At 38.5% G+C, this 26,572-nt stretch overlaps 1 protein-coding gene across 3 annotated transcripts in view; it reads right to left on the bottom strand.

Annotated features, from left to right (window-relative positions):
- LOC150087252 (RUN domain-containing protein 1) overlaps positions 1–26,572 on the bottom strand; it is a 295,153-nt gene that overhangs the window by 259,938 nt on the left and 8,643 nt on the right. For all 3 annotated transcript variants that reach the window (XM_090371915.1, XM_090371918.1, XM_090371916.1), the window contains exon 2: positions 23,799–23,937. In XM_090371915.1, coding sequence (XP_090228041.1) covers positions 23,799–23,929 — 131 coding nt within the window. In that variant the 5' untranslated portion in view covers positions 23,930–23,937. The remainder of the gene's footprint in view (positions 1–23,798; positions 23,938–26,572) is intronic.

Below are 26,572 nucleotides of genomic sequence, written 5' to 3'. Positions count from 1 at the left end.
TGATGGATTTAGATATTGACATTTCCAAATGTCGAAACAATTCTGAAAATGAAACAATTGTCAAAATATTTCTCATAATGCCTGTGACAAATGCAAATGGGGAACGGTCATTTTCTGTTCTCAAACGAGTAAAAAACTATTTGAGGAATAGTGTAATTCAAGATAAAATGAGTAATTTGTCATTGTTATGTATTGAATCTGAATTAGTAAACAGCATTAATTACGATGATTTAATATATATTTTTGCCAAGGCAAAGATATTTATGCACATAAATTGTATGAACTCATAATTTAGCTATTGAATTGCTGTTTTATTATGCACCTGCTATTATTTACTGCCAACAAACAAGATGTGGATGTTTTTATAATATTTTTGTAACATAATTTTTGATATTATTTACATATGCAAGTTTTTTTTTTGTTTTGTTTTTTTTGGACCGGTATCCTAAAAGGGGGTCCCAAGAACAGTCCTGGGCAGTTTGAATGGGCTGCATCACTGTTATATTAAAGCATGTGTCAAAGGAGTATACTATGACTTCAGGATTTTATTGGGATCATTACTGAAGTGATTCCTTTGGACTGGATAAGTGCAGATGTCTAACCCATTCATAGAGTAGGGGCTAAGATGAAAAAGAAAAAGAGTTAACTACAGGATAAGTAAGTTTGACTTCAGTCACAACATGAGTTTGTTGAGGGGAAAGTCTTGTCTGACAAATCTGGTTAATTACTATGATGAAGCTATAAAGTATTTGGTTGCAGAAAACAATTCTAATATTGAACACGTGGATTTCAATAAAGTTTGTATTTATTTCCCCATTAAATGAATCAGGATAAGTGATGCAAGGAGACAGAAGGTAGTAATCAATAGGCATTTTTCCTAGTAGAGTAGTATAGTGAATAGGACTGCACAGAGTTCAGAATTGGAACCCCTTATTTCTGATTGATGAAGGTATACAAGGAAAGTTGCCCACCTTTAAATCATCAGAGTTTTTCTGAAAAACAACACTTATTTCAAGCTCTGTGATTAATAAATTAAACAACCATAGTATACTGTGAATGGTTTTGTGATGCAATTTTACTTATTTCTTCCTGGATTTTAATAACAACTGTAACATAAAATGTGTTTAATGTTTCTGCTGTGATTAATATAATAAACAATAATAATTTATTTATGTATTTAGCAAACTGATAAAAAAAAAAAGAGCAAAAAGTAACAACCTTTATAAACAAACTGAAAACATTTTGTTTCTGCACATAAAAAACATTGCATTGGACCATTCGTTCCACCCAAGAAATAGAAAAAAAAAACATAACATTCAATGTTTGAACAGCCTATGAGATATACAAATATATATGAAAAAAATATATATAATAATAATTTCTGGATTTTTTTATTGGTCCAATTTTAATGGAATTTGGGATTTGACAAATCTTTATAAAAGAGTTGAATATAAAATTTTTAAAAAATCTATTCAGTGAGAGACAGGTTATTATATGTGAACAGAAAGAAGAATGGACAGACAAATGGATAGACACATGGGGAAGACAAGAGGCACTTTACACATATATGCTAACCACCTAAAAAGCCTGTCTTAGATAAAAACTGTTTCGAGCATTATTTGATTTTTTTTTTTTTTTTTTTTTCTTTCTGGAATTCCTCTGTAGCAACCTATATATGGATATTTTGTTTATTTATGGTCTGAAATTTTAAAAATGCACATCTGCTAATGATAACCAAAAATATAATAATGAAAGTTAGCTGATGAAAAGATAAAAAAAGCTATGAAAGAATATAATGGCAGTTCATCTACAACCTTCGATATTAAGAAAAGAAACAAGACAATGAAGTCTGCTGCTGCCTCCATACTAAACTTGAAGGCAGCACTAAACTTCATGTATATAAGTGGTTTAAGTACAAATTTTCAGAAAATGCTTTGAATTCTGTCCAATTTGCTACCAGAGGCTGACAAGGAATTTTCTGAGTATAATACAGAAAACTTATACTGTTTATTGGTTTTTAACACATTGTTTTTATTGTTTTCAGACTTATAATTAATTTTGGCTGATTTATAACTTGGGTAACTCACAGTGAGTCAGACTATAACTCCCCTATATATGGATTTTTCATTTTTCTAGCCAGACTGAGGTCCCAATGGAGCCAAAAAAAAAACCAAAAGGTCACTGTACAAAGTTTAAATATTATAGGGTGTACTTGTATTTTCTTCATTTGCAATTCGCATAAGTTTTATGTTAGGAGACAGTAACATGAAGACAATGACTGATTTAATTCAGTGGCAGTTTTCTTTCTATTGTGTATATTCATGATATAATAGTTAATAAGAAATATCTTAACACGAAATGCATGCTGTGCCATCCCAGACCTATAATTTTCAATGCATATTTATTTGCTTAACACAAAACAGTTTATATGAAATACAGCTTAGCATGAAAATATTTTTTGCTCCTAGTAAAAATAAATGAAAAATTCTTTGGGTAACAAGATATGGCATTTTAGATTGTTTTCAGATCTCTCAGTCTTTTAAAATCCCCTCCCACTGAGATTTTCCATTAATCCACCACTGCAAAAAAATCTCAAACATGGAAGTCCACAGTATCTCTCTTCCCCACTCCACACTTCTTGCACTAGCACTAGTTGAAGCTATCAGTGATGTAATCATTGCCAATTATGAACATATGATCTCATGATACCATGCTAATAACAATATTATACTATAATTATTATCATACCTTAAACAAATAAAATTCCTCTTACTCCTCTAATCTGCAATCCTTTTACCTTTTGTAGAACCACTATACAGCGAGTCACTTATTTCTTTCTTGAGAAGATATTAACAAAATTTTAGTGTATTTGCTAAGTGTTACATATATTCTTTACCTTGGTTTAGTAATTTGGTCTCCCCTTTCCTCCATACAGAATTCTGGCAAAATTACTCTTTAAAAAAAATTTAATGTACTCAGTGTGTCACATTTTAGGCATGTAAGAAAACAGTAATGCTTTATGATTTATAACAAACAACAAACAGCAAAAAAGCAATAACTTTTATGTGCAAACCAAAAAATTTTGTTTCTGTGCATCTGCCATATCGTCCATTCAATCCTCTAATCAGCGCATGCCAACAAACAATATCCAGTGCTTCAGCTTGTTTGTTTGTTTTATGGCGCATTAGCATCTAAGGCTATAATGCGCCAAGTCAAAAGATGAAGAATATAAAATTTAAATTATTTGTATATTATTTTAAAAGAATATACAAATTAAAGCGTTCATGCAGTATAAAACGATAAAAATATTTTAGATTGAATTATTTAGATTAATAAGTTGTAAAAACTTAAAAATAGCTGACATACTGTCATTGTCGTTTAAAACCTGTCTGAGTGTATAAGGTTCAGACAGATGGCTAAAACATAAACGGCGGTCATTATAAAAGGACGGACATTCAATTAAAATATGACGGACTGTTAAAATGGTGTCACAATTTCTACACATAGGACGATTGTCTGCCCTCAGCAGATAGCAATGTGTCAAGTGACAATGTCCTATGCGGAGCCGAGATAGAACAACTTCCTCTTTTCGGTTCCTGCGTAGACTAGACTGCCAATGTTCAATTACAGGCTTAATCTCATATAACTTGTTTGTAGTCTGTCCATGCCAAGAGTGTTGCCATTGGGATATCAGTTTCTTTCGAATTACTTGCCTGTAGTCTGTATAGGGGACTGACAGGCAAGAGTTAAATAGGTTCGCTGATTTGGCTGTAGAGTCTGCCAAATCATTTCCTGAGATCCCAATGTGGCCTGGGATCCAGCAGAAACGAACATCAAATTTGAATTCTGCTAAGGAATGCAGCTTCTGCTGTATCCGGGTCAGGACAGGATGAGGGTTGAACCTCATCGATGATAAAGCCTGCAATGAACTCAGAGAATCGGTATATATAATATATTTTTTGTGGTGGGTGGTTTGTATACGATCTAAGGCTAGCTCAACCGCATGCAGCTCTGCAGTGAACACACTGCATTCGTTGGAGATCTGCTCAGATACCGTGGTGTCTGGAAAAACAGCTGCAGATCCGACAGACATATCTGACCTCGAGCCATCTGTGTAGATGAGCAAGAAGTCAGCATGTTCCGAGCGCTCAGCTAAAAAGAGCTGCAGGTAGATGTTGGATGATGTATTACCCTTTCTCCAGTTTTTAAGGGAAAAGTTGCAGTTTGGGACACGAGCATGCCAGGGTGGAAAAGGTTGCCCTGGTGATGGGGCAACATTGTCTAATGTGATGTTCAAATCATTGAGTAGCCTTTGGATACGAATACCGAATGGTTGATTGGCAGTCTGGCGAATGTTGTACAGATTTTCCCAACGTGGCTCAAAAACGGGTGTCCACGTTGGATGGTCTGGCAGGGATTTCAGTTTCAAAGCATACTGTAGAGACAACTGTTTCCTGCGAAGCGATAACGAGGGCTCATTCGCTTCGACATAGAGGCTATGGACAGGAGAAGTACGAAATGCTCCAGTGGCAATACGGATCGCCTGATGGTGGATGGGATCCAGCCATCGGAGTACGCTGAGTCTAGAGGATGCGTATACCTGGCACCCGTAATCTATCTTAGATCGTACGAGTGCACGATAGAGGCGCATGAGGGTACATCGGTCAGCGCCCCAAGAATGCGAGGAGATTGCACGCAGGATATTCAAACCTCTCGTGTACTTCGCACGTAGCTGACGGATGTGTTCTAGAAAGGTCAGCTTTCTATCGAAGATAAGCCCCAAAAATCTAGTCTCAGGTACTACTGGGATGGCATTTTGTCCAAGCCTTAGTTCAGGTTCAGGGTGAAGATTGCGTTTTCTGCAAAAATGCATGCAAACTGTCTTTTGTGGAGAGAATCTGAACCCGTTATTCGTTGCCCATGAGTTCAAATGGTCAATAGCACGTTGCAGTTGCCTCTCAATTACCCTCATGTTGCAGGAATGACAAAATATGCTAAAATCGTCAACATAGAGGGCACAGTTTACAGTTGGAGGAAGTTGTTCTGTGATAGAATTCACTTTAATGGCAAAAAGCGTAACACTTAAAACGGATCCTTGAGGCACTCCCTCCTCTTGGCTAAAAGAGCGAGAGAGAGTAGATCCTACACGGACTTGGAAAGAACGGTGACATAAAAAGTTCTTAATAAAATTGGGGAGATTACCTCTAAGGCCGATGCTATAGAGGTCTTTTAAAATTCCAAATCTCCAAGTTGTGTCATACGCTTTTTCCATATCAAAGAACACTGACACCAGGTGTTCTCGTTTTAAAAAGGCATCTCGAATGGAAGTCTCGAGCCTGATTAAGTGGTCCAAAGTTGACCTATTCCTACGGAAGCCGCACTGAAATCTGGAGAGAAACCCATTAGCCTCCAAATACCAGATAAGGCGGGCATTGACCATTCTCTCCAGAATTTTGCACAGACAGCTAGTCAGAGCAATAGGACGGTAGTTCGTTGGGATTTTGGGATCCTTTCCTGGCTTAGGAAAGGCAAGCACGATTGCCTTATGCCAGGAATCCGGAAACTGCTCTTCTTTAAATATTCTGTTATATAGAAAAAGCAGTTGGTCCATGGATTTTGCAGACAGATGTTTGATCATATCATAATGGATAAGATCTGGTCCGGCAGCACTTGCCTTGGTAAGAGTTAGAGCTGTTTCTAACTCTTCAGTGGTAAAGGGCCCGTTATAGGGATGAGACCTTCTTGATTTAAAGTTAATTGGATGCTTTTCACATTTATCTTTCCAGACCAGAAATTCTGGGGAATAAGCCGATGTTGACGAGATGGCAGAAAAAGTCTCCCCAAGTGCATTGGCTATTGCAGTTGGATCTGCAATAACGCATCCATTATACTCCAGGACCGATGAAGGGTGCGATGTATATTTACCCTTCATTTTCCGGATTTTGTCCCAGATAGCTTTACTGCTGGTTGACTGGGTAATGGTGGATGTAAAGCGGACCCACGATTCCTTTTGGCTCTGACGACGAATATATCGCGCTTTCGCGCGTGCACGTTTGAAGGCTAAGAGATTGGCTATGGTAGGATATCGTCGAAATATCCCCCAAGCTTTGTTTTGTGCCTTTTTTGCTGCTGTGCATTCAGTATTCCACCAAGGTTTTGGAAATGGCGGAAACCGGGTAGATGTTTTCGGAATTGTAGCTGCAGCTGCATGGACAATGCTTTCTGTGATGTACGCCACTGCGTCATTAATAGGCTCCCGACTGACTGTACTGATGTTAAAGTCTACCAGGTGTTGAAAGGTGTTCCAGTCAGCCTGATCAATCTTCCATCGTGGTAACCTAAAAGGTGAACATGGCGTCACTTTAAGTAGGCTGGTTATCACGGGGAAGTGATCACTCCCATAAAGATTCTCCTCTACCTCCCAAGTGATTGAAGGAAGGAGAGAGGGGGAACATATAGAGAGGTCAATAGCAGAGAACGTACGGGTAGGCATGTGAAAAAAGGTGTTAGTTCCCACATTTAGAAGGGATAGGTCATTGTCATTGAGCACATGCTCTATGACACGTCCCCTTCCATTAACGTTTGCACTACCCCACAGGGTGTTATGTCCATTGAAGTCGCCCAGGAGTAAGACAGGCGTAGGCAGCTGCACAATGAGATCATCAAGGTCTCTCTGGGAGATATCAGCCCCAGGTGGCAAATATACTGAGCAGACTGTTATTAAGAACCCTACCGTAAGGCGAACCGCTACTGCTTCTATGTTGGTGGTGAGCGCAATAGTTTGAAATGGGGTATGGTTGCCCAGAATTATAGCAACACCCCCATGAGCAGGTCCATCGTCAGTTCTGTCCTTTCAAATGATGGTAGTGTTACGAAGCGAAGGGTTTTCATTTGGCTTCAGGTATGTCTCTTGTAAGCAAAAGCAGACTGGCTCATGCTTTTGCAGAAGGGCCTTGATGTCATCATTGTTTCGCCGAAATCCACGACAGTTCCACTGAAGGAATTTAGCCATTATTTTGGCTTGGTGGGTCCATCAGGCGGCTTCCGAGGTGCTGAGGGCTTACCTTTTTCAGTCTTGGATTTATCCTTCCTGGGGAAGTACGGACGCTGTCCAGTGTCCATTTCCTCCCCAGCAAAGAGCTCCAAAACTGAGTCTTCTTGTACCTCCTTCTGCTCTACATCCATGTTTTCTTGGGTTGTAGGTGGTATTTCCCCTTTCTTATTCTTTTCATTCGTGATAGATTTTGTTATTTGTGGAGCATTAGGAGGTACTGATATAGGAGTGGCAGCTGATTGGTCCTTCTGTGCAGGTTTTTGGGAGCATAAGAGATAACGTGCGATAGGGGTAAATGATTCTTTTGGAGGGATGGACATGTCCGTCTGAGTTCCAATGGAACACCTCCCTGCTACCTTCTGGGCGTAGGTAGGTTTTTTGATGTTGACAGGTTTCACTGCTTTCCTTGCCTCCTGATACGATATGTTTAGCTCTGCCTTCAGCCGTTGAATTTCTTTTTCTTCTTTCCACCTCTGGCATGCTCTTGAATAGGCCGGGTGTTCGCCTTCACAATTAATACAGGTGGGTTTTTTCGGCTGAACATGCTGTTGTTTCGTGGTCCTTTGCGCCACATCGAGCGCATGCAAGGACTCCACGGCAGGCCATTTGAGAATGTCCATATTTCTGGCATTTAAAACACCGTAAAGGGTTGGGAACATATGGACGCACTGGACAGTTGATGTAGCCAGCTTTAATCTCATCAGGAGGTTTGGGAGAGTTAAAAGTCAGGATAACACTCCTGGTTTTAACAAGTTTCCCATCCCTACGCGCACTAATTCTCTTGACGGCTATAACTCCCTGAGGTTTCAGTTCCAAGCAGATTTCCTCCTCGGTTACGTCGAGAAGGTCCCATTCGGAAATGACACCTCTCGATGAATTCAGTGTTCTATGTGGTGTTACAGTAACGGGTACTCCTCCGATCGATGTTGCGCGGAGTAGCTGCTCGGATTGTCTGTCAGTTTGTGATTCAATTAAAAGGTCTCCAGAACGGAGCCTCTTAACAGATTTGGGTGAACCTGCTAACCCATCTAACCCTTTCTGTATGAAGAAGGGTGACATTCTACCAATTGGTTTTTCTCCGGTGGAGTGTATAATTAGGAACCTTGGAACAGGCCCTGATGGTAATTCCGTTCGCTGCCTTTTTTTAGCAATAATGCTATCTGTATCTGTGTCTAAATTTTCAGATAGGGACCGGGTTGGGGCCCCTGAAGGAGTAAGTTTCTCAGGATTCATAGAGGTTTTTTATTTGTTCAGTGCCCGGGCTCCCCACCCACCACGGAGCCCAAAGGGACGCCCACTACCCGGCATGCAATAAATGCGCTCGGGAGTGGGACGCCAGGGCTACCCAGACACTATACCCGCACCGCCGCCAGCCTGAATCCTGTCCCTCGGACCATGAGGGTAGGGGCGTGGCATTGACACGGTTGACCCTCGCAGGCGAGCCTACTAGCCGATTGATCCTAGCCGGGCCTTCCAGGACCACCCGTCTTGTCGAAGCAGGGGCCAAAGTGGTGTATTGAAGCTGGGCCCCTCAACCACCAGGATCCCCCTTTCCGAATTTCCACGGGTCGCAGCGCACGGCAAACACGCCGGATTCCATTGATGTAAGCCCGGAACCTAGGCTGTGGGCGTTGGATCCCAGTGATGCTAGTCTGGAAGTCCAGCAGCGTCACTGGGAGGTCCCCTCACCACGTACAGGTGCCCACGTCGAGGGGGGGTGCTTCAGCTACAATATATGGTAAATGGATAGCCTACATGTATGTATTAAAAAATAATAATAATTGCCAGATTTCTACTGGTCCAATTTTAATGGAATTTGGGACGGCTTGACAAACAACACATCAACTGTGTAGTACTTCACTCAGGGTAGTGGAAAATGAAAAGGCCCTGGGGTTATTATGCAGTCTGATATGAAGTTCTTTGGAAACTGTAGCATTTGGAAACTAGGCACCTGCCAGGTGATCTGATTGAGGTGTTTAAGGCTTTGAATGGTTTGAAAAAAACTCAATGCTGATGGGATTCTTCATCTTGCTCAGACTATGTATATGAGGGGGCTGAATTCAAATTGAGGGAGGATGGTTGTAGAATAGATGTGCAGAAGTTTGCCTTCAACCAACAGGTGGCTGATTACTGGAACAGGCTTCCATCTGTTGTTGTGGACAGTTTGTATAACTAGACAAACTACTGAAGGGGATGGATAAGTGAAATGGTTTTTTTTTTTTTTTTTGCTAATGCTGTATAAGCTTGCTTTCTTGCATCATTTGCCACTGTTAATACTAATACTAAATCATTCTAACAGAGCTAAATATAAAATAAATTGCATGAAAAATCCAACCACTGGAAGTCAAAATTATTACATGCAGACAGGCAGACAAAGAAATAACTGCCAGATTTCTACTGGTTCAATTATAATTAAATTTGGAAAGGTTCAATAAATCTTTTTAAAGACCCCAAATATAAAATTTAATGAAACCATCTACTGAGAGTAAAGTTGTTACATGTGAGCGGGCTCATATCTGTTAGTCTGTACAACAATCCACACAATAGGTGCATTATGCATGTTTGCTAATGTGCCTTAAAAAAGACAACATCTGAATAAAATTTCCTTCAGTATGTAATGGCTTTTTCTTTGTATAATATGGAGGAAAGATTAATGAGAATAAAACTAGACGAAAAACTTAAAAAGCACTAATTCTCATGCAATAAATTTACATATACAACTCACTGCATAAGCAAGAAGACTTCACTGGAACATCAATTAAATATGACATTTCTTTCCATATTTCTCGTCAGCCACTTATAACTACTATTTTCTAACTACTACATAAATATCTTATATCTATCATACCTTTTGTTTCATTATTCCTGGAGTGAGAACATTCAGTGAACTCTAAGCACATAAATTTTAATGGTGATTATTCTTTTATCATATATAACAAATCATTACTAATTACACTGACCAACAAAATAATTTTTTTTATACCTCTGGGGCAAAAGTTGCAAATTCTAAAGGGAAATGAGCCACTGATTCCAAAAATGCTAAAAATATGTCTCTATCATGTCTCCATTGAAAGCTATACTGAAATTTTAGTAACTTAATGAATAACCAATTTCAAATATCCTACAATACATATTATATTTTAAAACTAAGCGATTCATTTTAAAACACATTAATCAAATATATAATATACTACATACATGTTATTTCCTTATAAAGGTTTGCCACTCGGAGTTTCTTATAGTCCACTTTGCTTTCCCTCTTAAGAAACCAGCAATAATATCCCATCATTGTGACAGTATCCCAGGTACTGCTTTTCCATCATGGATATGTACCTCTCCTTTTACTCATTACTTACATCTCCCAAATTTTTTGGGAGGAAAAACCAAGATGGAAATGAAGAAAATGAATTTAAAAACATTCAGAAACTCATACCTTTATAACATTGGAGTAAAGCTGCCACTAGAGATTTATAATTATCTTCATTTTTTTTCCAAGAAATTCATGCACAACTGCTTTGAATAGTCATCAAAGCTGCTAATTCAGTATCCTGATATTTGTTTCAAACACATCATTTTTAAGGAGTTTTTTTTAGTTGAGGCTCAATGGGAGTTCCTTCTTTCAGTTTCACATCTATTAAATTGCTAACACTTCCCCTATGTAACAGAACACATTTCCTTCTTTATCCAGAGCCTTCAAAAAGTTGTTCATTAATCCAAGCTTTATATGCTGCAACAAAAGAACCTTTTTTTTTGGGTTCAAATAGCAAAACATATTTTATATTACTCCCTCTTTTCCCATTGATGCACAATATAATGTTTTTCTGTTGCACAACTCTCTTACAAGCATAAGAAAACACAACAGTACTTTGCAAAACTTCCCCACAGACTGGAGAATAAACCACTTATCTTAATATCACCACAGGTGCTCCAAACAGAGTCAAGGTGCTTTATTGCACTCAGTGTCTTAGGAGACATTCATATAATTCTTTAAAGCCAACAGCATGAAATAGATGAACTGATGGGAATGCAGCAAAAATGCTTTTAAACTTAATTTTGAAGCATAAATAAATATATGCCATTAGGATTTTGTTCAATGTCCAGTTCGTTCCAAAGACAACTAAAATCTTTACAGAAACACATGCCATCTTCCATAACAAAATTTATGAAATATGGTATGTGTTGAAATGAATAACACCATTGGAGGTTGACATGATGTTAGATTTGATAACCTCTACCTTACCTTCACTACTGAAAAACTATGCAGCCACAGATATTTTGCCTTCTGGGTAAAACTTTGGGCATTTAAAGGCAATAAGTGTTCTGGGAGTGGGAGATAAAAAGTCAAAAGAACAGATTACTGTGACAGTAGGTTGTAATTCAGATGTTTCTAAATCCTCATAGTTTTAATACCGTAAGATATTATCAGTGGAATGCACAGCAAATAAAGACTTGAATAATGGCATTGGATAAGTGCAAATTCACTTTGATTATTGATAACAGTCCATATGAAAGTAGAATATCTGTCCATCTGAAAGTAGAATATCTGTCCATCTGAAAGTAGAATATCTACAGTCTATATTCTTCATCCATTGTCAGTCTACTGATGGATGAAGGTCTTCCCCATGTCTCTCCAAGTTCATCTTACTCCTGCAGCTCCCATTGCACTGCTGCAGTTTTCTGGATTTCATCTCTCCATCACATAGAATTTGCTCATTTACCATCAAATGATCACCATGTCATTAATTTTCTGGTCCATTTTTTTTTTTCACTATACACTGAGTGATCACTGAATTATGACATCCCTATGAAACTGAATGCAACCCATTGACCACATGAGGTACGAGAGTGCGGAGTTAGTCAACCTACGTAGAATAGATAAGGTGTCAGCAGTTCAGGAGGTTGTAAAATTGCGTGCATGATGGATAAAAGGAAGGATTTACCGGACTTTGATAAAGGAGATTGTGGATGCTCAATGAGCTGCTTCCCCTCATTTCCCAAACGGCTCGAAATGTGGGGTGTTCAAGAGCTGCTGTAGTTAAAGTGTACCAGGGTTGGCATCAAAATGGGCAAACAACGACCCAATGGCAAAACTGCAAAGGTCAGCGAAAGGTTGATGTTAGAGGTGAGCACACAGGGTCCGACAACTCGTACAGGTGCAGCACTGTTGAAGAGTTGACTATCCAATACAACATGGGCCAACCCAGAACAATATCTGGCATGACCATGCATTGCACACTTGCACGAATGAGCTATACCAGCAGACGACCCCTATGCCATCCTCTCCTAACCACAGTTCATCAGCGTAAAAAACTCACCTGGTGCAAAGAGCATGCAAGTTGGACATTAGAAGACTGGAAGTAGGTGTGTGGTCGGATGAGTCACACATTATTTACTCCATACTGTGGATGGTCGTGTATGGATTTGGCGTCAACAACATGAGGCTCTTGATCCATCATGCATGGTGTCAAAAGTGCAGGCCGGTGGAAGCGGTTGTATGGTGTGGGGCATGTTTCACTGTCAGGAACTTGACCCCTGGTGCATGTGGAACAACATATCACTGGTCTCCGCTATCATCGACTGCTTGCTGACAGTGTACACCCCGCTGGGTTACACTTTTCCCCGAATGGCAATGGTATTTTCCAAGATGACAATGCGAGCCATCAGGCACTTGTTGTGCAGGAATGGTTTGAGGAACACAGTTCTGACTTCCAGCATATCGATTGGCCCAGCAAACTCCCCCGATATCAATCCCATAGAGCACTTGGACACTATGGAAAGGCATATCAGGCACCTGGATACACCAATCACCTCTATACCTCCATTGCTAACCACATTACACACAGCTTGGTTGGCCATACCTCCCAAATGCTTCCAATATCTTGTTGAATCGATGCTACGTCGGAAAGCTGCTGTACAGGAGGCAAAAGGAGGACCTACGAGGTATTAGGTAGGTGGTCATAATTCAGTGAATCTTACAATATATTGCAAGATGCAGTATATTGTAAGATGCACTTTGCTCTTTTTGTCACCCAATACCATAAGCATATTGCAGCCATATGACCAGAGTGTAATTAAAAATCTGAAATTTCATTATCAAAAGTTATTGCTGCAGAAATTCATTTGCAGCACTAAATCAAAATAAAATAGATGTCCAGGCAGCATGCAACAAATGAAGTGAATCCAAAAAGTGAACTGTTTTTCTCACTCTGGATTCTTTCTTCTGCCAGCATCCAACAACTTTGTAGAAGAAAATAAGGATAAACGTTCAAAATATATCTTCGGCATTAGCATTAGTAAAGGTACATGATGCAAGAAAGCAAGCTTATATAGTATCAGCCAAAAAAAAAAAAAAAAAAAAAAAAAACCCTTCTCATTTCTCCACTCGCTCCAAATGTTTGTCTAGTTCTGTCATAAATCTATTTAAGCTATCAACTTCTACAACGACAGATGGAAGTTTGTTCCAGCAATAAACCGCCCGCTGGCTAAAGGCAAACTTCTGCGTATTTATCCTACAACATCAGCACTCAGAATGCTGAGTGCTGATGGGATTATCAGCATCAGATATATAGTATCATCCATTCAAATCTTTATACACCTCAATCAGATCACCTTGCAATGCCTTGTCTCCAGACACTGTAATTTGCAAAACTTAAGTCTTTTCTTCGTAAAAGCAACCCTTTGTACATTCACTAATCTTGTTGCCCTTCTCTGTACTCTGTCCAGCAGCTCTGCATCCTTCTTAAAATGAGGCCTCCAGACCTGTATACAATACTCAAGATGTGGCCTGATCATTGCCTTATACAAGGGGATAATCACCTCCTTATCCCTCCTAGAAATATTCCTGTATATCATTAACACGAGACACCATGAACTACTCTTGCAGACCATCTAAACTGTTCAGAAAACTTCATATCTGCCTGCACAATTACCCCTAGATCCTTTTCATACTGTCAGTGTAGTACCACAAAGTTTATATGTTACTCTGGGGTTACTGCTTCCCATATGCAGAACTTTACATATGTCAATGTAAATGAACAGGTGCATGTATACTTGCGTGTACACCAATGCTAGGAGTTTTAGTAAATAAATTTGATGAATTTGAGGTATTGCTCAAAACATCAAAGGCAGATATTGTTGGGATTTCAGAGACATGGTGTCACACAGATATAAGGAATGCAGAACTGGAATTTGGGGAGTACAATGTCTACAGAAAGGATAGACAGGATAGGAAGGGAGGAGGGGTTATGCTATTAGTTAAGAAATACATAAAATCCAAGGAAGTGAAGCCAGTCGACATCGCTGGACAGTGCAGTGTCGAGTCAGTTTGGTGTGACATAAGCATTGGGAGATCAAAATTGAGAGTAGGAGTGTGCTATAGGCCTAATGACTCTGATGAGTATAATAAGAAACTGTACAGGGAAATAGAATGGGCCAGTAAATCAGAGAATCTTATAATGGGATATTTTAATATCCCAGATATTGACTGGAATTTGGGAGCTGGTCACTCACACACTAGCAAGGCTTTTGTGGATTTATTGGATGATAATTTTCTACATCAGCATGTTCGGGAGGCAACTAGAGGGAGTAATACTCTTGATCTGATTATCAGTAGTGATTCTTCATGCATTAAGAATCTGCAGATAAAGGAACCAGTAGGTGGCAGTGATCACAGTGTGCTGAAGTGGGATTTACTCAAAGAGGTAACCACCATCAGGGGTAAAGGGAAGGGTTATTGCTTTCGTAAAGGCGACTACGATGGACTGAGACAGTATTTAAATTCTATACAGTGGGACCAACAGATGATGTTACCAACAGCAAATTCAAAATGGGAAGCATTCAAAGAACTTATCTTGGAAGCTACTAGGCTTTACATACCAACTAAGAAATATTGTTCAAGGTTTAGGCCTAAATGGATGTTAAATGAACTAATGAGACATATGGCACAGAAGAAAAATGCATGGGATACATACAAATTAACACGTGACACAGAAGCTTATGATAGATACAAGTTGATCTGTAACCAAGTTACAAAGGAGGTTAGGCAGGCGAAGGCAGATTACGAGAAATCTTTGGCAAGCGATGCAAAGAAAAACAGCAAAGAGTTCTTTACTTATGTAAACTTTAGAAGGAAGGGGATGAATCAGATTGGCCCACTTGATATCGATGGGTCAACTGTTGATGATCCTGCTCAGGTAGCTAACAAACTAAATGAATATTTTGCATCTACATTCACACATGAGGAGTTATTCAGCGAGGGGAATACCAGAGGTGTATTCAACTCTGGCAGTAAGCTAGAGAATCTTGTAATAACTGAGAGTAAAGTGGAGGAGAAATTGTTGAAGATAAACACAAGAAAGGCACCTGTGGTGGATGGAATCTATCCAGTTATATTAAAGGAGGCAGCAAAGGAAGTAAGCAAACCCTTAGCCATAATTATGAGAGCTTCCTTGGACTCAGGGGAGGTACCCATGGACTGGAAATGTGCAAATGTGACCCCAATTCACAAAGGAGGATCAAAGGCTGACACAAGTAATTATAGACCTGTGAGTTTAACTTCTGTTCCCGGAAAATTAATAGAGGCACTGGTTAAAGAAGCACTGCAGGATCATCTAGACAAGACTTCATTTATAGCTCGGACACAGCATGGTTTTGTTTAGGGGAAGTCTTGCCTGACCAATTTGACTGGATACTATGATGCAGTCACAAAAGAACTGGATGCAGGGAATAACTTTGATATTATATACTTGGATCTTAGAAAGGCTTTTGATACTGTTGCACATGGAAGACTGCTGCACAAATTGGAGCAGTGTGGCATTGGAGGCAAATTGCTGCTATGCATAAAGGGGTGGTTGAGGGGGAGAAGACAGAGAGTGGTAATCAATGGACACTGCTCATCGTGGACTAATGTTATTAGTGGAGTCCCTCAGGGTTCAGTATTGGTTCCATTAATGTTTTCTGTATTTATAAATAATATTGATGATAGTATATCAAGCTTAATGTCCAAGTTTGCAGACAATACAAAGGTTGGCAGGGTTGTTAAGGACACTACTGACGCTATGCTGCTGCAACAGGATCTGGAAAGGTTGAGCAGATGGGCTGAGAGGTGGCAAATGAAATTTAACATTGAAAAATGTAAAGTACTACATATGGGAAACAGCAACCCCAGAACAACATATCAACTCTGTGGCACTACACTGACAGTGGTAGAGAATGAAAGGGACCTGGGGGTGGTTGTGCAGGCAGATATGAAGTTCTCTGAGCAATGCAGACGGGCAGCAAGAGTAGCTCATGGTGTATTGTCAATGATATATAGGAATTTTTCTAGCAGGGATAAGGAGGTGATTATTCCCTTGTATAAGGCAATGGTCAGGCCACACCTTCAGTACTGTATACAGGTCTGGAGGCCTCATTTCAAGAAGGATGTAGAGCTGCTGGAACGAGTACAGAGAAGGGCAACAAGATTAGTGAATGGAACAAAGGGGTGCTCTTACGAAGAAAGGCTCAAGTTTTGCAAATTACAGTGTCTGGAGACTAGGCACCAGCGAGGTGATCTGATAGAGGTGTATAAAGCCTTGAATGGTTTGAGCATGCTCAATGCTGATGGGATTCTTCCTCTTGCTCAGAATAATCACCTGAGAGGGCATAAATTCAAATTGAGGAAAGACAGATGTAGGATAGATGTGTGGAAATTTGCCCTTAGCCAGCGGATAGTTGGTTGGTGGAACAGACTTCCATCCCTTGTCATGGAAGTTGATAGCCTAAATAAGTTTAAGGCTGAGCTGGACAGGTATTTTGAACGAACAGAGGGGTGAGGTGGAAGTGGTTATTTTTTATTTGTTTTTTTTTTTTTTTTGCTGATGCTGCATAAGCTTGCTTTCTTGCATCAAATGCCTCTACTAATGCAAATGCTAATGACAAAATGTTTGATACAAATATTTTACAAAACAAATAACAAATGTCATTTGTCAAACAACAATGGCCTCAACACTGAACCCTGGGATACTCCACTAATAACATTAGTTCATGAACAGCAGTGTCCACTGATTACCACTCTGTCTTCTCCCACTCAACCATCCCTTTATCAATAACAGCAATTTGACTCCAATGCCACACTGCTCCAATCTGTGCAGCAGTCTTCCATGTGCAACAGTATCAAAAGCCTTTCTAAGCTCCAAATATATGATATCAAAATTATTCTTTGCAACCAGTTCCTTTGTGACCAAATCATAGTGTCCAATCAAATTGGTCAGACAAGACTTCCCGTTAACAAACCCATGCTGTGTCCGAGCTATAACTGAAATCTTGTCTAGATGATCCTGCAGTGCCTCCATTAATTTTCCTGGAACAGAAGTTAAACTAATGGGTCTGTAATTAGTTGTCATCCTTTGATCCTCATTTGTGAATTGGAGTCACATTTGCACATCTCCAGTCCATGGGTACCTTCCCTGAGTCCAAGGAAGCTCTCATAATTATGGCTAAGGGTTTGCTTACTTTATTTGCTGCCTCCTTTAATATAACTGGATAGATCCCATCCACCCCATGTGCCTTTATGTTTCTCTTCAACAATTTCCCCTCCACTTTGCTCTCAGTTATTACAAAACTATCTAGCTCACTGCCAGAATGTAATTCACCGCTGGCATTCCCCTCCCTGAATAACTCCTCATCTGTGAATGTAGATGCAAAATACTCATTTAGTTTCTTAGCTACCTCAGCAGGATCATCAACGGTTGAACCATCGATATCAAGTGAATCAATCAGATTCATCCCCTTCGTTCTAGAGTTTCCGTAAGTAAAGAACTCGTTGCAAAGACTTCTTTGCATCCTTTGCCTGCCTAACCTCGTTTGTGACTTGGTTACAGACCAGCTTATATCTATCATAGGCTTCCGTATGACCTGTTAATTTATATGTATCCCATGCATTTTTCTTCTCTCACGAGTCTCACGAGTTCATCTGACATCCATTTAGGCCTAAAAATTGAACGATATTTTTTAGTTGATGTAAAAAACCTAGTAGCTTCCAAGATTAATTCTTTGAATGCTTCCCATTTTGAATTTGCTGTTGGTAACATCATCAGTTGGTCCCACCGTATAGAATTTAAATACTGCCTCAGACCACCATAGTCACCTTTATGAAAGCAAAAACCCTTCCATTTACCCCTGATGGTAGTTGCCTCTTTGATTAAATCCCACTTCAGCACACTGTGATCAATGCCACCTAGTGAATCCTTTATCTGCAGATTCTTAATTAGATAGTATGAATCAGAGCTGTGAAACTCAATATGTTCTACGTTGATAATAATATTAGTAAATAAATAAGAGGAGTCAACCTCAATGTAGTACGTGGAACACTTCCGTATGATACCCTCCAGAAATTAAAACGGAAAAAACGAAAAAATCGAAAACTTACCGGAACATTAAAGTAAAATATAAATAATTAAATAATCAATTTAACACAATTCAAAATCAATTAAAAACAATAAAATTCAAATTAACGCAATTAAAAGAAACTAACGAAAATATTCAAAACGATTTTCCTTCCTGAAGCTGACAATGCTTTTCGACCGACTGTCGTGATCACAGGAATGAAAATTACCGAATCAGGCTAAACCTGCAACTTAAATAGTGATTATATGTCTTCGCGCATGCGCGTAAAGGTCCACGCATCGGAGATCAAATATGGCCGCCGAACATTAACAGAATTCTCGTGTAATTTAATTTCAACGGTTTCTGCAATTAATAGACGCGTATAATTACGTTGAACGTTAAGTATTTTGGCCTCGTTAAATAAAAAAGTATGTTTTTCGTTAATGGCATGAAAGGCTAATTCTGACGCTGCTGAACGAGAAGCACGAACTGAGGCTTCGTGTTGATTTACACGGATATTAAGAGAAAACCGGGTCGAACCTTGGTAAGACGAGTCGCAATCACCGCAAGAAATGTTGTATACTAGATCATTAATTTGTGTTGCGAACGCGGAAAGAACCGAGCGATTGTTCAGTATAGTGTGTAACTTCCGTATGGGCCTAGCTATAATTTTAAATTCGGTATCTTTAAAGAATCTGTTAAGCTGTTTGTGCCACTGTTCAACATATGGGACAGAAATAAAGTATTTTTTGATATTACTATTGTTGATTGGTGTAGTATTTTGTATCCTATCCTTAGCTTGTACCCTAATTCGATTTATAGTGTTAATGGGATAACCCCTGTTTAAGAATCTGCTAGTTAATATTTGTATTTCTGAGTCCAAAGCGGAATCCGTCGTTGAATATTTATAGGCATTTAGAAATTGATTAAAGATAATCGATCTTTTGTAGGTGAACGGGTGGTAGCTATTATAATGTAGAAGCATACCGGTGTTTGTGGGTTTTCGATATATGCTAAATTGTATTTTGTTCGAGTCCCGGGTAAGCGTGAAATTTAGAAAGTTTAATGACTTTGTATCCGTATCTTCCCTTTCCAATGTAAATTTGAGTCTAGAATGAATATTATTAAACGAATGTAAAATGTCTTGGATAGTACTACTATCGGTAATAACTAGAACATCATCTAAATACCTCCCATAGTATGTGATACGGGGCCGAAAAGGTGTCAAGTGTATCTGTTCAATCGTTGAGAGATAGATCTCTGACATTAAGCCACTCAGGCTCAAACCCATTGGTAATCCAAAAATTTGTTTGTACACCTTGTCTCGAAAGGTGATGTAGTTAGCCTCAACTAACAGTTTAATTAAGTGAAAAATTTCCTTAATAGGTAGCTTCGTATAATTAATCGGTGTCGAGTTTTTATTTAACATATCCCAAATAATATCTAATGTGTATTCAACGTTTACATTCATATATAATGAGGTAACATCTAATGAGAATAAATTGTCATTGTCGCCGAGTCTACAGTCTTTAAGATTATTAAATAATGTATCGTAATTCTTAATCCCAAATTGTATAACCTGTCTAAAAGGTTTTATAATGTAATATACATGTGTGGCTAGGGCTGAAAATGCCGAGTTCCTGTAGGACACAATAGGTCGAATCGGAAATCCAGGCTTGTGTAATTTTACCTGACCGAAAAGTGCAGGAATATTGTATGTTCTGGACTTCAATTCCTTCAACTGAACCATAGTAATGTAGTCGTTTTTCCGATATGTGGTTAACTTTTTATTGTATTGATTTACCAAATTGGTAAACAGTGCCGGATCCACTTCACGATAAGTGGAGGTATCAGACTCAACTGAATCTAACTTATTAATATAATCATGTTTATCTAGTATTACCACTGTATCTCCTTTATCTGCCCTCTGTATAATAATGTCCTTATTTTCTCGAAGTTCTCGTAAAGCTGAACTGTCATGTGTATTCAATTTAGGAAGTCGCGTTTCTTTTATGTTATTCACTACTTGGTTAACTTGTTGAATAAATACATCTTTTTGTGGAACACTACGAAGTCCAAATTCAATATCAATTACGCATTGTTTTTTTGGCAGCTTTCGAGGTGGTAAATTATGATTTAATCCCTTGGATAAAAGTGAAATCTGGTCCTGCGATAGTGTACACGAGGAAAGATTTGTAACCTGTTGATATGTCGGTTCGTTGGATACTGGGTGAGGGGGTGTTCGTGAACTAGCCGACATATTCTGTGGTAGTGCGTTATGTGTCTGTGGGGGGGATGTCACCCAACTCGTGTGAACTCGGTCGCAAGCTCGCGACAATGTGTTAGAATTCGCATGAACGTGTCTTGAACTATTCGATAATGTTTGCAACTTATTAACGTGTCTGTTTTTTATTTCTGAGGCTTGTGCTTCCCGTCGCAAATCTATGGAGGTCTTCAATACAGACCAATCGTTCGGATGTAGATAATTTTTTACTTTATCGCGAAGCTTCCTAACCTGGGAAAGGTATTTTTGTTTATTCGAATATCGAGATTTTAAGGTTAGCTTAATAATATTACGTGATGTCGCCAGTGTTAGTTGTTTTATGCCTGAAATTTTTTGATTTAAATTCACCCTGGCAAACTTCGGAACGATGTTGTTTTGAAGGCAATATTTTAGGAAAGAAATATGGTAACTTTGGGCCGAGTACCTTAGTGTAGATTTAATGTAATTTTGTACCAAGCCATTCAAAAAATCTCCCATAATTGTGTGTATCGATTGTATACTACTGGAGAGACAGGAAGTGAATGAAATAGTCAATAAGAGTTTAAAAATTAATTAGATAGTATGAATCAGAGCTGTGAAACTCAATATGTTCTACGTTGATAATAATATTAGTAAATAAATAAGAGGAGTCAACCTCAATGTAGTACGTGGAACACTTCCGTATGATACCCTCCAGAAATTAAAACGGAAAAAACGAAAAAATCGAAAACTTACCGGAACATTAAAGTAAAATATAAATAATTAAATAATCAATTTAACACAATTCAAAATCAATTAAAAACAATAAAATTCAAATTAACGCAATTAAAAGAAACTAACGAAAATATTCAAAACGATTTTCCTTCCTGAAGCTGACAATGCTTTTCGACCGACTGTCGTGATCACAGGAATGAAAATTACCGAATCAGGCTAAACCTGCAACTTAAATAGTGATTATATGTCTTCGCGCATGCGCGTAAAGGTCCACGCATCGGAGATCAAATATGGCCGCCGAACATTAACAGAATTCTCGTGTAATTTAATTTCAACGGTTTCTACAATTAATAGACGCGTATAATTACGTTGAACGTTAAGTATTTTGGCCTCGTTAAATAAAAAAGTATGTTTTTCGTTAATGGCATGAAAGGCTAATTCTGACGCTGCTGAACGAGAAGCACGAACTGAGGCTTCGTGTTGATTTACACGGATATTAAGAGAAAACCGGGTCGAACCGGGTCGATTCTTAATGAATGAAGAATCACTACTGATAATCAGATCAAGAGCAGTGCAAGAGTATTAGTCCCTCTAGTTGCCTTCCGAACATGCTACTGTAGAAAACAATCATCCAATAAATCCACAAAAGCCTTGCTAGTGTGTGAGTGACCAAACCACAAATTCCAGTCAATATCTGGGAAATTAAAATCCCCCCATTATAAGACTCTGATTTACTGGCTCACTATTTCTCTGTACAGTTGTTTATTATAGTCATCAGAATCATTAGACCTATAACACACTCCTACTCTCAATTTTGTTTTCCTAGTGCTTAGGTCCCACCAAGCTGACTCGACAGTGCACCATCCAGCCATGTCGACTGGCTGTACTTCCTTGGATTTTATGTGATTCTTAACTAATAGCATAATCGCTCCTCCCTTCCTGTGCACATTGTACTCCTCAAACATGCACAAAACTACAGATAATTTGGAACAATCGGTGACAAAAAAAAAAAAAAAAAAAAAAAAAAAAAAGCTGTTGACAGTGCCATTCTGTAAAAAAATTAAAGATTTTCTTAGAAAAAAAAGAAGCGTTATCACCACTAGTATAGAAAGGAAATGCCATACAAATTACCAGGCTGTATGGTATTCAGTACGTATATAAAAGTTTTGATAATTTATACAGTATCCCAATAATGATATATCATGAATTTTGCTACAATTGAAAAAATCAAAAGTTTGTTTCCATAATGTGAAATACAGTTAATACAAAATTCAAATAAAAGAAAATAATGTTCACAGACCGCAAAAAAAAAAAAAAAGCCAGGTAAAGGTTCCACTGTATCCGATTTTTCTTGGCGTTTTAACTTTTCCAGAATGTTTTATATTTTATATTGATTAGCAAATGACACACAAAAAGGTATTCTTACCATGAAAGGTCTTTATTTCTGCAAATTATAACATCTGCAAACTAGGAGCCTTGATGAGACTTTATTGAGGTATTTCAGACTCTGAATGGACAAACTAAATGCTGATGGCATCCTTACTCTTTCTAAGACAACACGCATAAGGGAATATAAATTTAAAAGGGATGTTAGCCAGATAGATGAGCAAAAACTTATCAGCCAGTGAGTAATTCATTCTTGGAACAAATTTCCATCTGGTATTGTGGAAGTGGATAGTTTGAATAAATTTAAGAAAGAATTAGACACGTTATTAGAAGGTATGGACAAATGGGATGGATAATGGTTTTTTTTTTTCGGCAGATGCTGTTTAAACTTACTTCCTACCTTCATCTACCACTACTACTAATATATGCAAAGATTGTTTTTTACTTCATAAATAATTATAATCCTTATTGCTTCTTAATGGCTGGCAACGACAGTACACTCTTAAAAAATACATATTTTTAAATTCTGTTTTTGTTGTAGGGTTTTAGGAGCATCAACTAAGACCATATTGCTCTGTATATTATCTGTAAATTCTGAGTTTTGAGGTCGATTTTCTGTTTTCTGGACAAAAACCCGAGTTTCCGGAAGATAAAACCATGCTACCCTCACCTGAGACATTAACTCTGCTGTGTTATGAAAAAGGCCCATAAAAATTCTGCCTGCCATCAACTGGAACTCAGGTCTTTTCCACCTGGTGTGGGGAGGACAGCAATCCTTCCAACTGTGCTAACCACAAGGCCAATTCTGTTTTTATAGTCACAGCCAACTGTTCCACAGAACCCCAGAATTCCAAACAATTCATACGATTTCTGAACTGCAAAACATTTATATTCATTAAGCTAAAGTTATAATTTAACTTATGAATGTAAGCTAAGTTATGATAAAATATACTGATATGTTAATTAGTACTAAGAATTAGTTTATTGTTCTTCCATTCACAGATGATACTAACTTACCTGTAGTCATAGAAAGAGCAAGAAGAGATGTCATCCATTTCACTAGCTCCAACAGGAGCCCATCTTTCAGTAAGATGCACATCCTCACTATCACACTCATTAATTTCGCTACTGTCCACAGAATTTTCCATTGCAGTAGCTAATAAAAAAACAAGAAATTATGAAGAAATTCAATATATCAATAAATAAATAAACAGTGTTTATACTTAGGAGAGCCAGGGTCGGAACAGTACATAAAGTAATTGTAACTATTTATTGCAGCCAACATTACAGCACAGCAACTAACAATGAGCTGTGCAATTTTTGTGGCAGCATACGTGCTCAATCTCACAACTGTTCAGTTTCATATTAATTAAATTTAAAATTATTATTACTCAGTTTATGCTAAAATAATTTCTTATTTACAATTCCTGGAGGAAGAATTTATATTTATATTAACCTGTATGGATTGCTATAGTACATTAGATTGTAAGGTATAATGTAGCGTATATCTTGACCTTGATATAAAGTAAAACTATTTATTTAATATAAATATTAAATTTTGTGAAGTTTTTTCTGAGACCCCTGGGTCTCAGAAAGTTTTTAAATTCTATATAGTGGGGCCAACTAATGACGTTACTAACAGCAAATTCTAAATGGGATGTATTCAAGGAATTAACATTGGAAGCTACTAGACTTTTCATATCAACTAAGAAATACTGTTCAAGTTTTAGCCCTAAATGGATGTCGTAAGATCTCATGAGACTCGTGGCAGAGAAGAAAAATACATAGGATACAGGTACATCAGGTTACAGAGAAGCCTATGCTAGATATAAACTAGTATGTAATTAAGTGACAAAGTAGGATAGACAAGTGAAGGCAGATTACAAAAAATACTTAGCAAAGGATGCAAAGAAAACAGAAAAGACTTCTTTACTTATGTAAACTCTAGAAAGAAAGGAATGAATCAGATTGGTCCACTTGAAATCGATGGTTCGACGGTCAATGATTCTGCACAGGTAGCGGATAAACTGAATCAGTATTTTGCACCAACATTCACACATAAGGAATTTTGTGGGGAAGTTAGAGGACAGAAGTTTAAAAACTCTAAAAGGGAGCTAAATGATTTTGTAATAACTGAGAGTAAAGTCGAGGTTAAACACAAGAAATGCACCTTGAGTGGATGATCTTTATCCAGTTATATTAAAGGACACAGCAAAGGAAGTAAGCAACATCTTAGCCATAATTATGAGAGCATCCTTGGATTCAGGAGGGATCCCACGGACTAGAGATGTGCAAATATATACTGAATTGACAAAGGGGGATGTAAAGGTGACACGAGTAATTACAGACATTAGCATTAGCGTTAGTTGAGACATATGATGTGAGAAACCAAGCTTATACAGCATCAGCAAAAAAAAAAAAAACCCTTCCCATTTCACCCATCCAGTCACTTCCAATGTTTGTCTAGTTCAGCCTTAAATTTATTTAAGCTTTCAACTTCCACAACAGATGGAAGTCTGTTCCAGTAATCAACTACCCGCTGGCTAAAGGCAAACTTCTGCACATCTATTTTACAACTGTCTATCCTCAATTTGAATCTATGCCCTGTTAGGTTTATAATCTGAGTAGGTGGAAGAATCCCTATCAGCACTGAGCTTGCTCAAGCAATACAAGGCCTTAACACCTCAATCAGATCACCTCGCAGGTGCCTAGTCTCCAGATGTTGCAACTTGCAGAACTTAAGCCTTTCTTCGAAAGGGCACCCTTCGTTCCTCTGAACAATCTTGTTGCCCTTCTTTTACTCATTCTAGCACCTCTACATCCTTCCTAAAATGAGGCCTCCAGACCTATAGCCAGTACTCAAGGTGTGGCCTGACCATTGCCTTATACAAAGGGATAATCACCTCCTTGTCTCTGCTAGCAAAATTCCTATAAATCATTGACAAGACCCCGTGACCTGCTCTGGCAGCCAGTCTGCACTACTCAGAGAACTTCATATCTAACTGCACAATAACCCCCATGTCTTTTTCATTCTCCATTATTCTGAGTGTAGTACCACACAGTTGGTACGTTTCTTTTGGGTTACTCCTACCCATGTGCAATATTTTGCATTTGTCAATGTTAAAACTTCAGTTGCCACTTCTCAGCCCATCTGCTTAACTTTTCTAGATCCTGCTGCAGTAGCATAGTCTCTTTGTCTATGTCACCTCCTTGTCTCTGCTAGCAAAATTCCTATAAATCATTGACAAGACCCCGTGACCTGCTCTGGCAGCCAGTCTGCACTACTCAGAGAACTTCATATCTGACTGCACAATAACCCCCATGTCTTTTTCATTCTCCACTATTCTGAGTGTAGTACCACACAGTTGGTACGTTTCTTTTGGGTTACTCCTACCCATGTGCAATATTTTGCATTTGTCAATGTTAAAACTTCAGTTGCCACTTCTCAGCCCATCTGCTTAACTTTTCTAGATCCTGCTGCAGTAGCATAGTCTCTTTACCGTTACAACCCTGCCAACCTTCGTATCATCTGTAAACTTGGACATTAAGCCTGATATACCTTCTTCAATATCACTGATAAATACACAAAAGAACAATGGCCCAACACCGAACCCTGAGAGACTCCACTAATAAACCTCAGTCCACGAAGAGCAGTGTCCATTGATTACCACTCTCAGTCGTCTCCCCCTCAACTATCCCTTTATCCACTGCAGCACTTCCCCTTAATGACATACCACTCCAATTTGTACAGCAGTCTTCCATGTGCAACAGTATCAAAAGCTTTCCTGAAA

The sequence above is a fragment of the Mastigoproctus giganteus genome, chromosome 4, assembly GCF_048544385.1.
Source record: "Mastigoproctus giganteus isolate SK-2022 chromosome 4, ASM4854438v1, whole genome shotgun sequence".
In the NCBI taxonomy this organism is placed as follows: domain Eukaryota; kingdom Metazoa; phylum Arthropoda; class Arachnida; order Uropygi; family Thelyphonidae; genus Mastigoproctus; species Mastigoproctus giganteus.
Note: the sequence above shows the minus strand (reverse complement) of the source record. Positions and strands in the feature narration are given on the sequence as shown.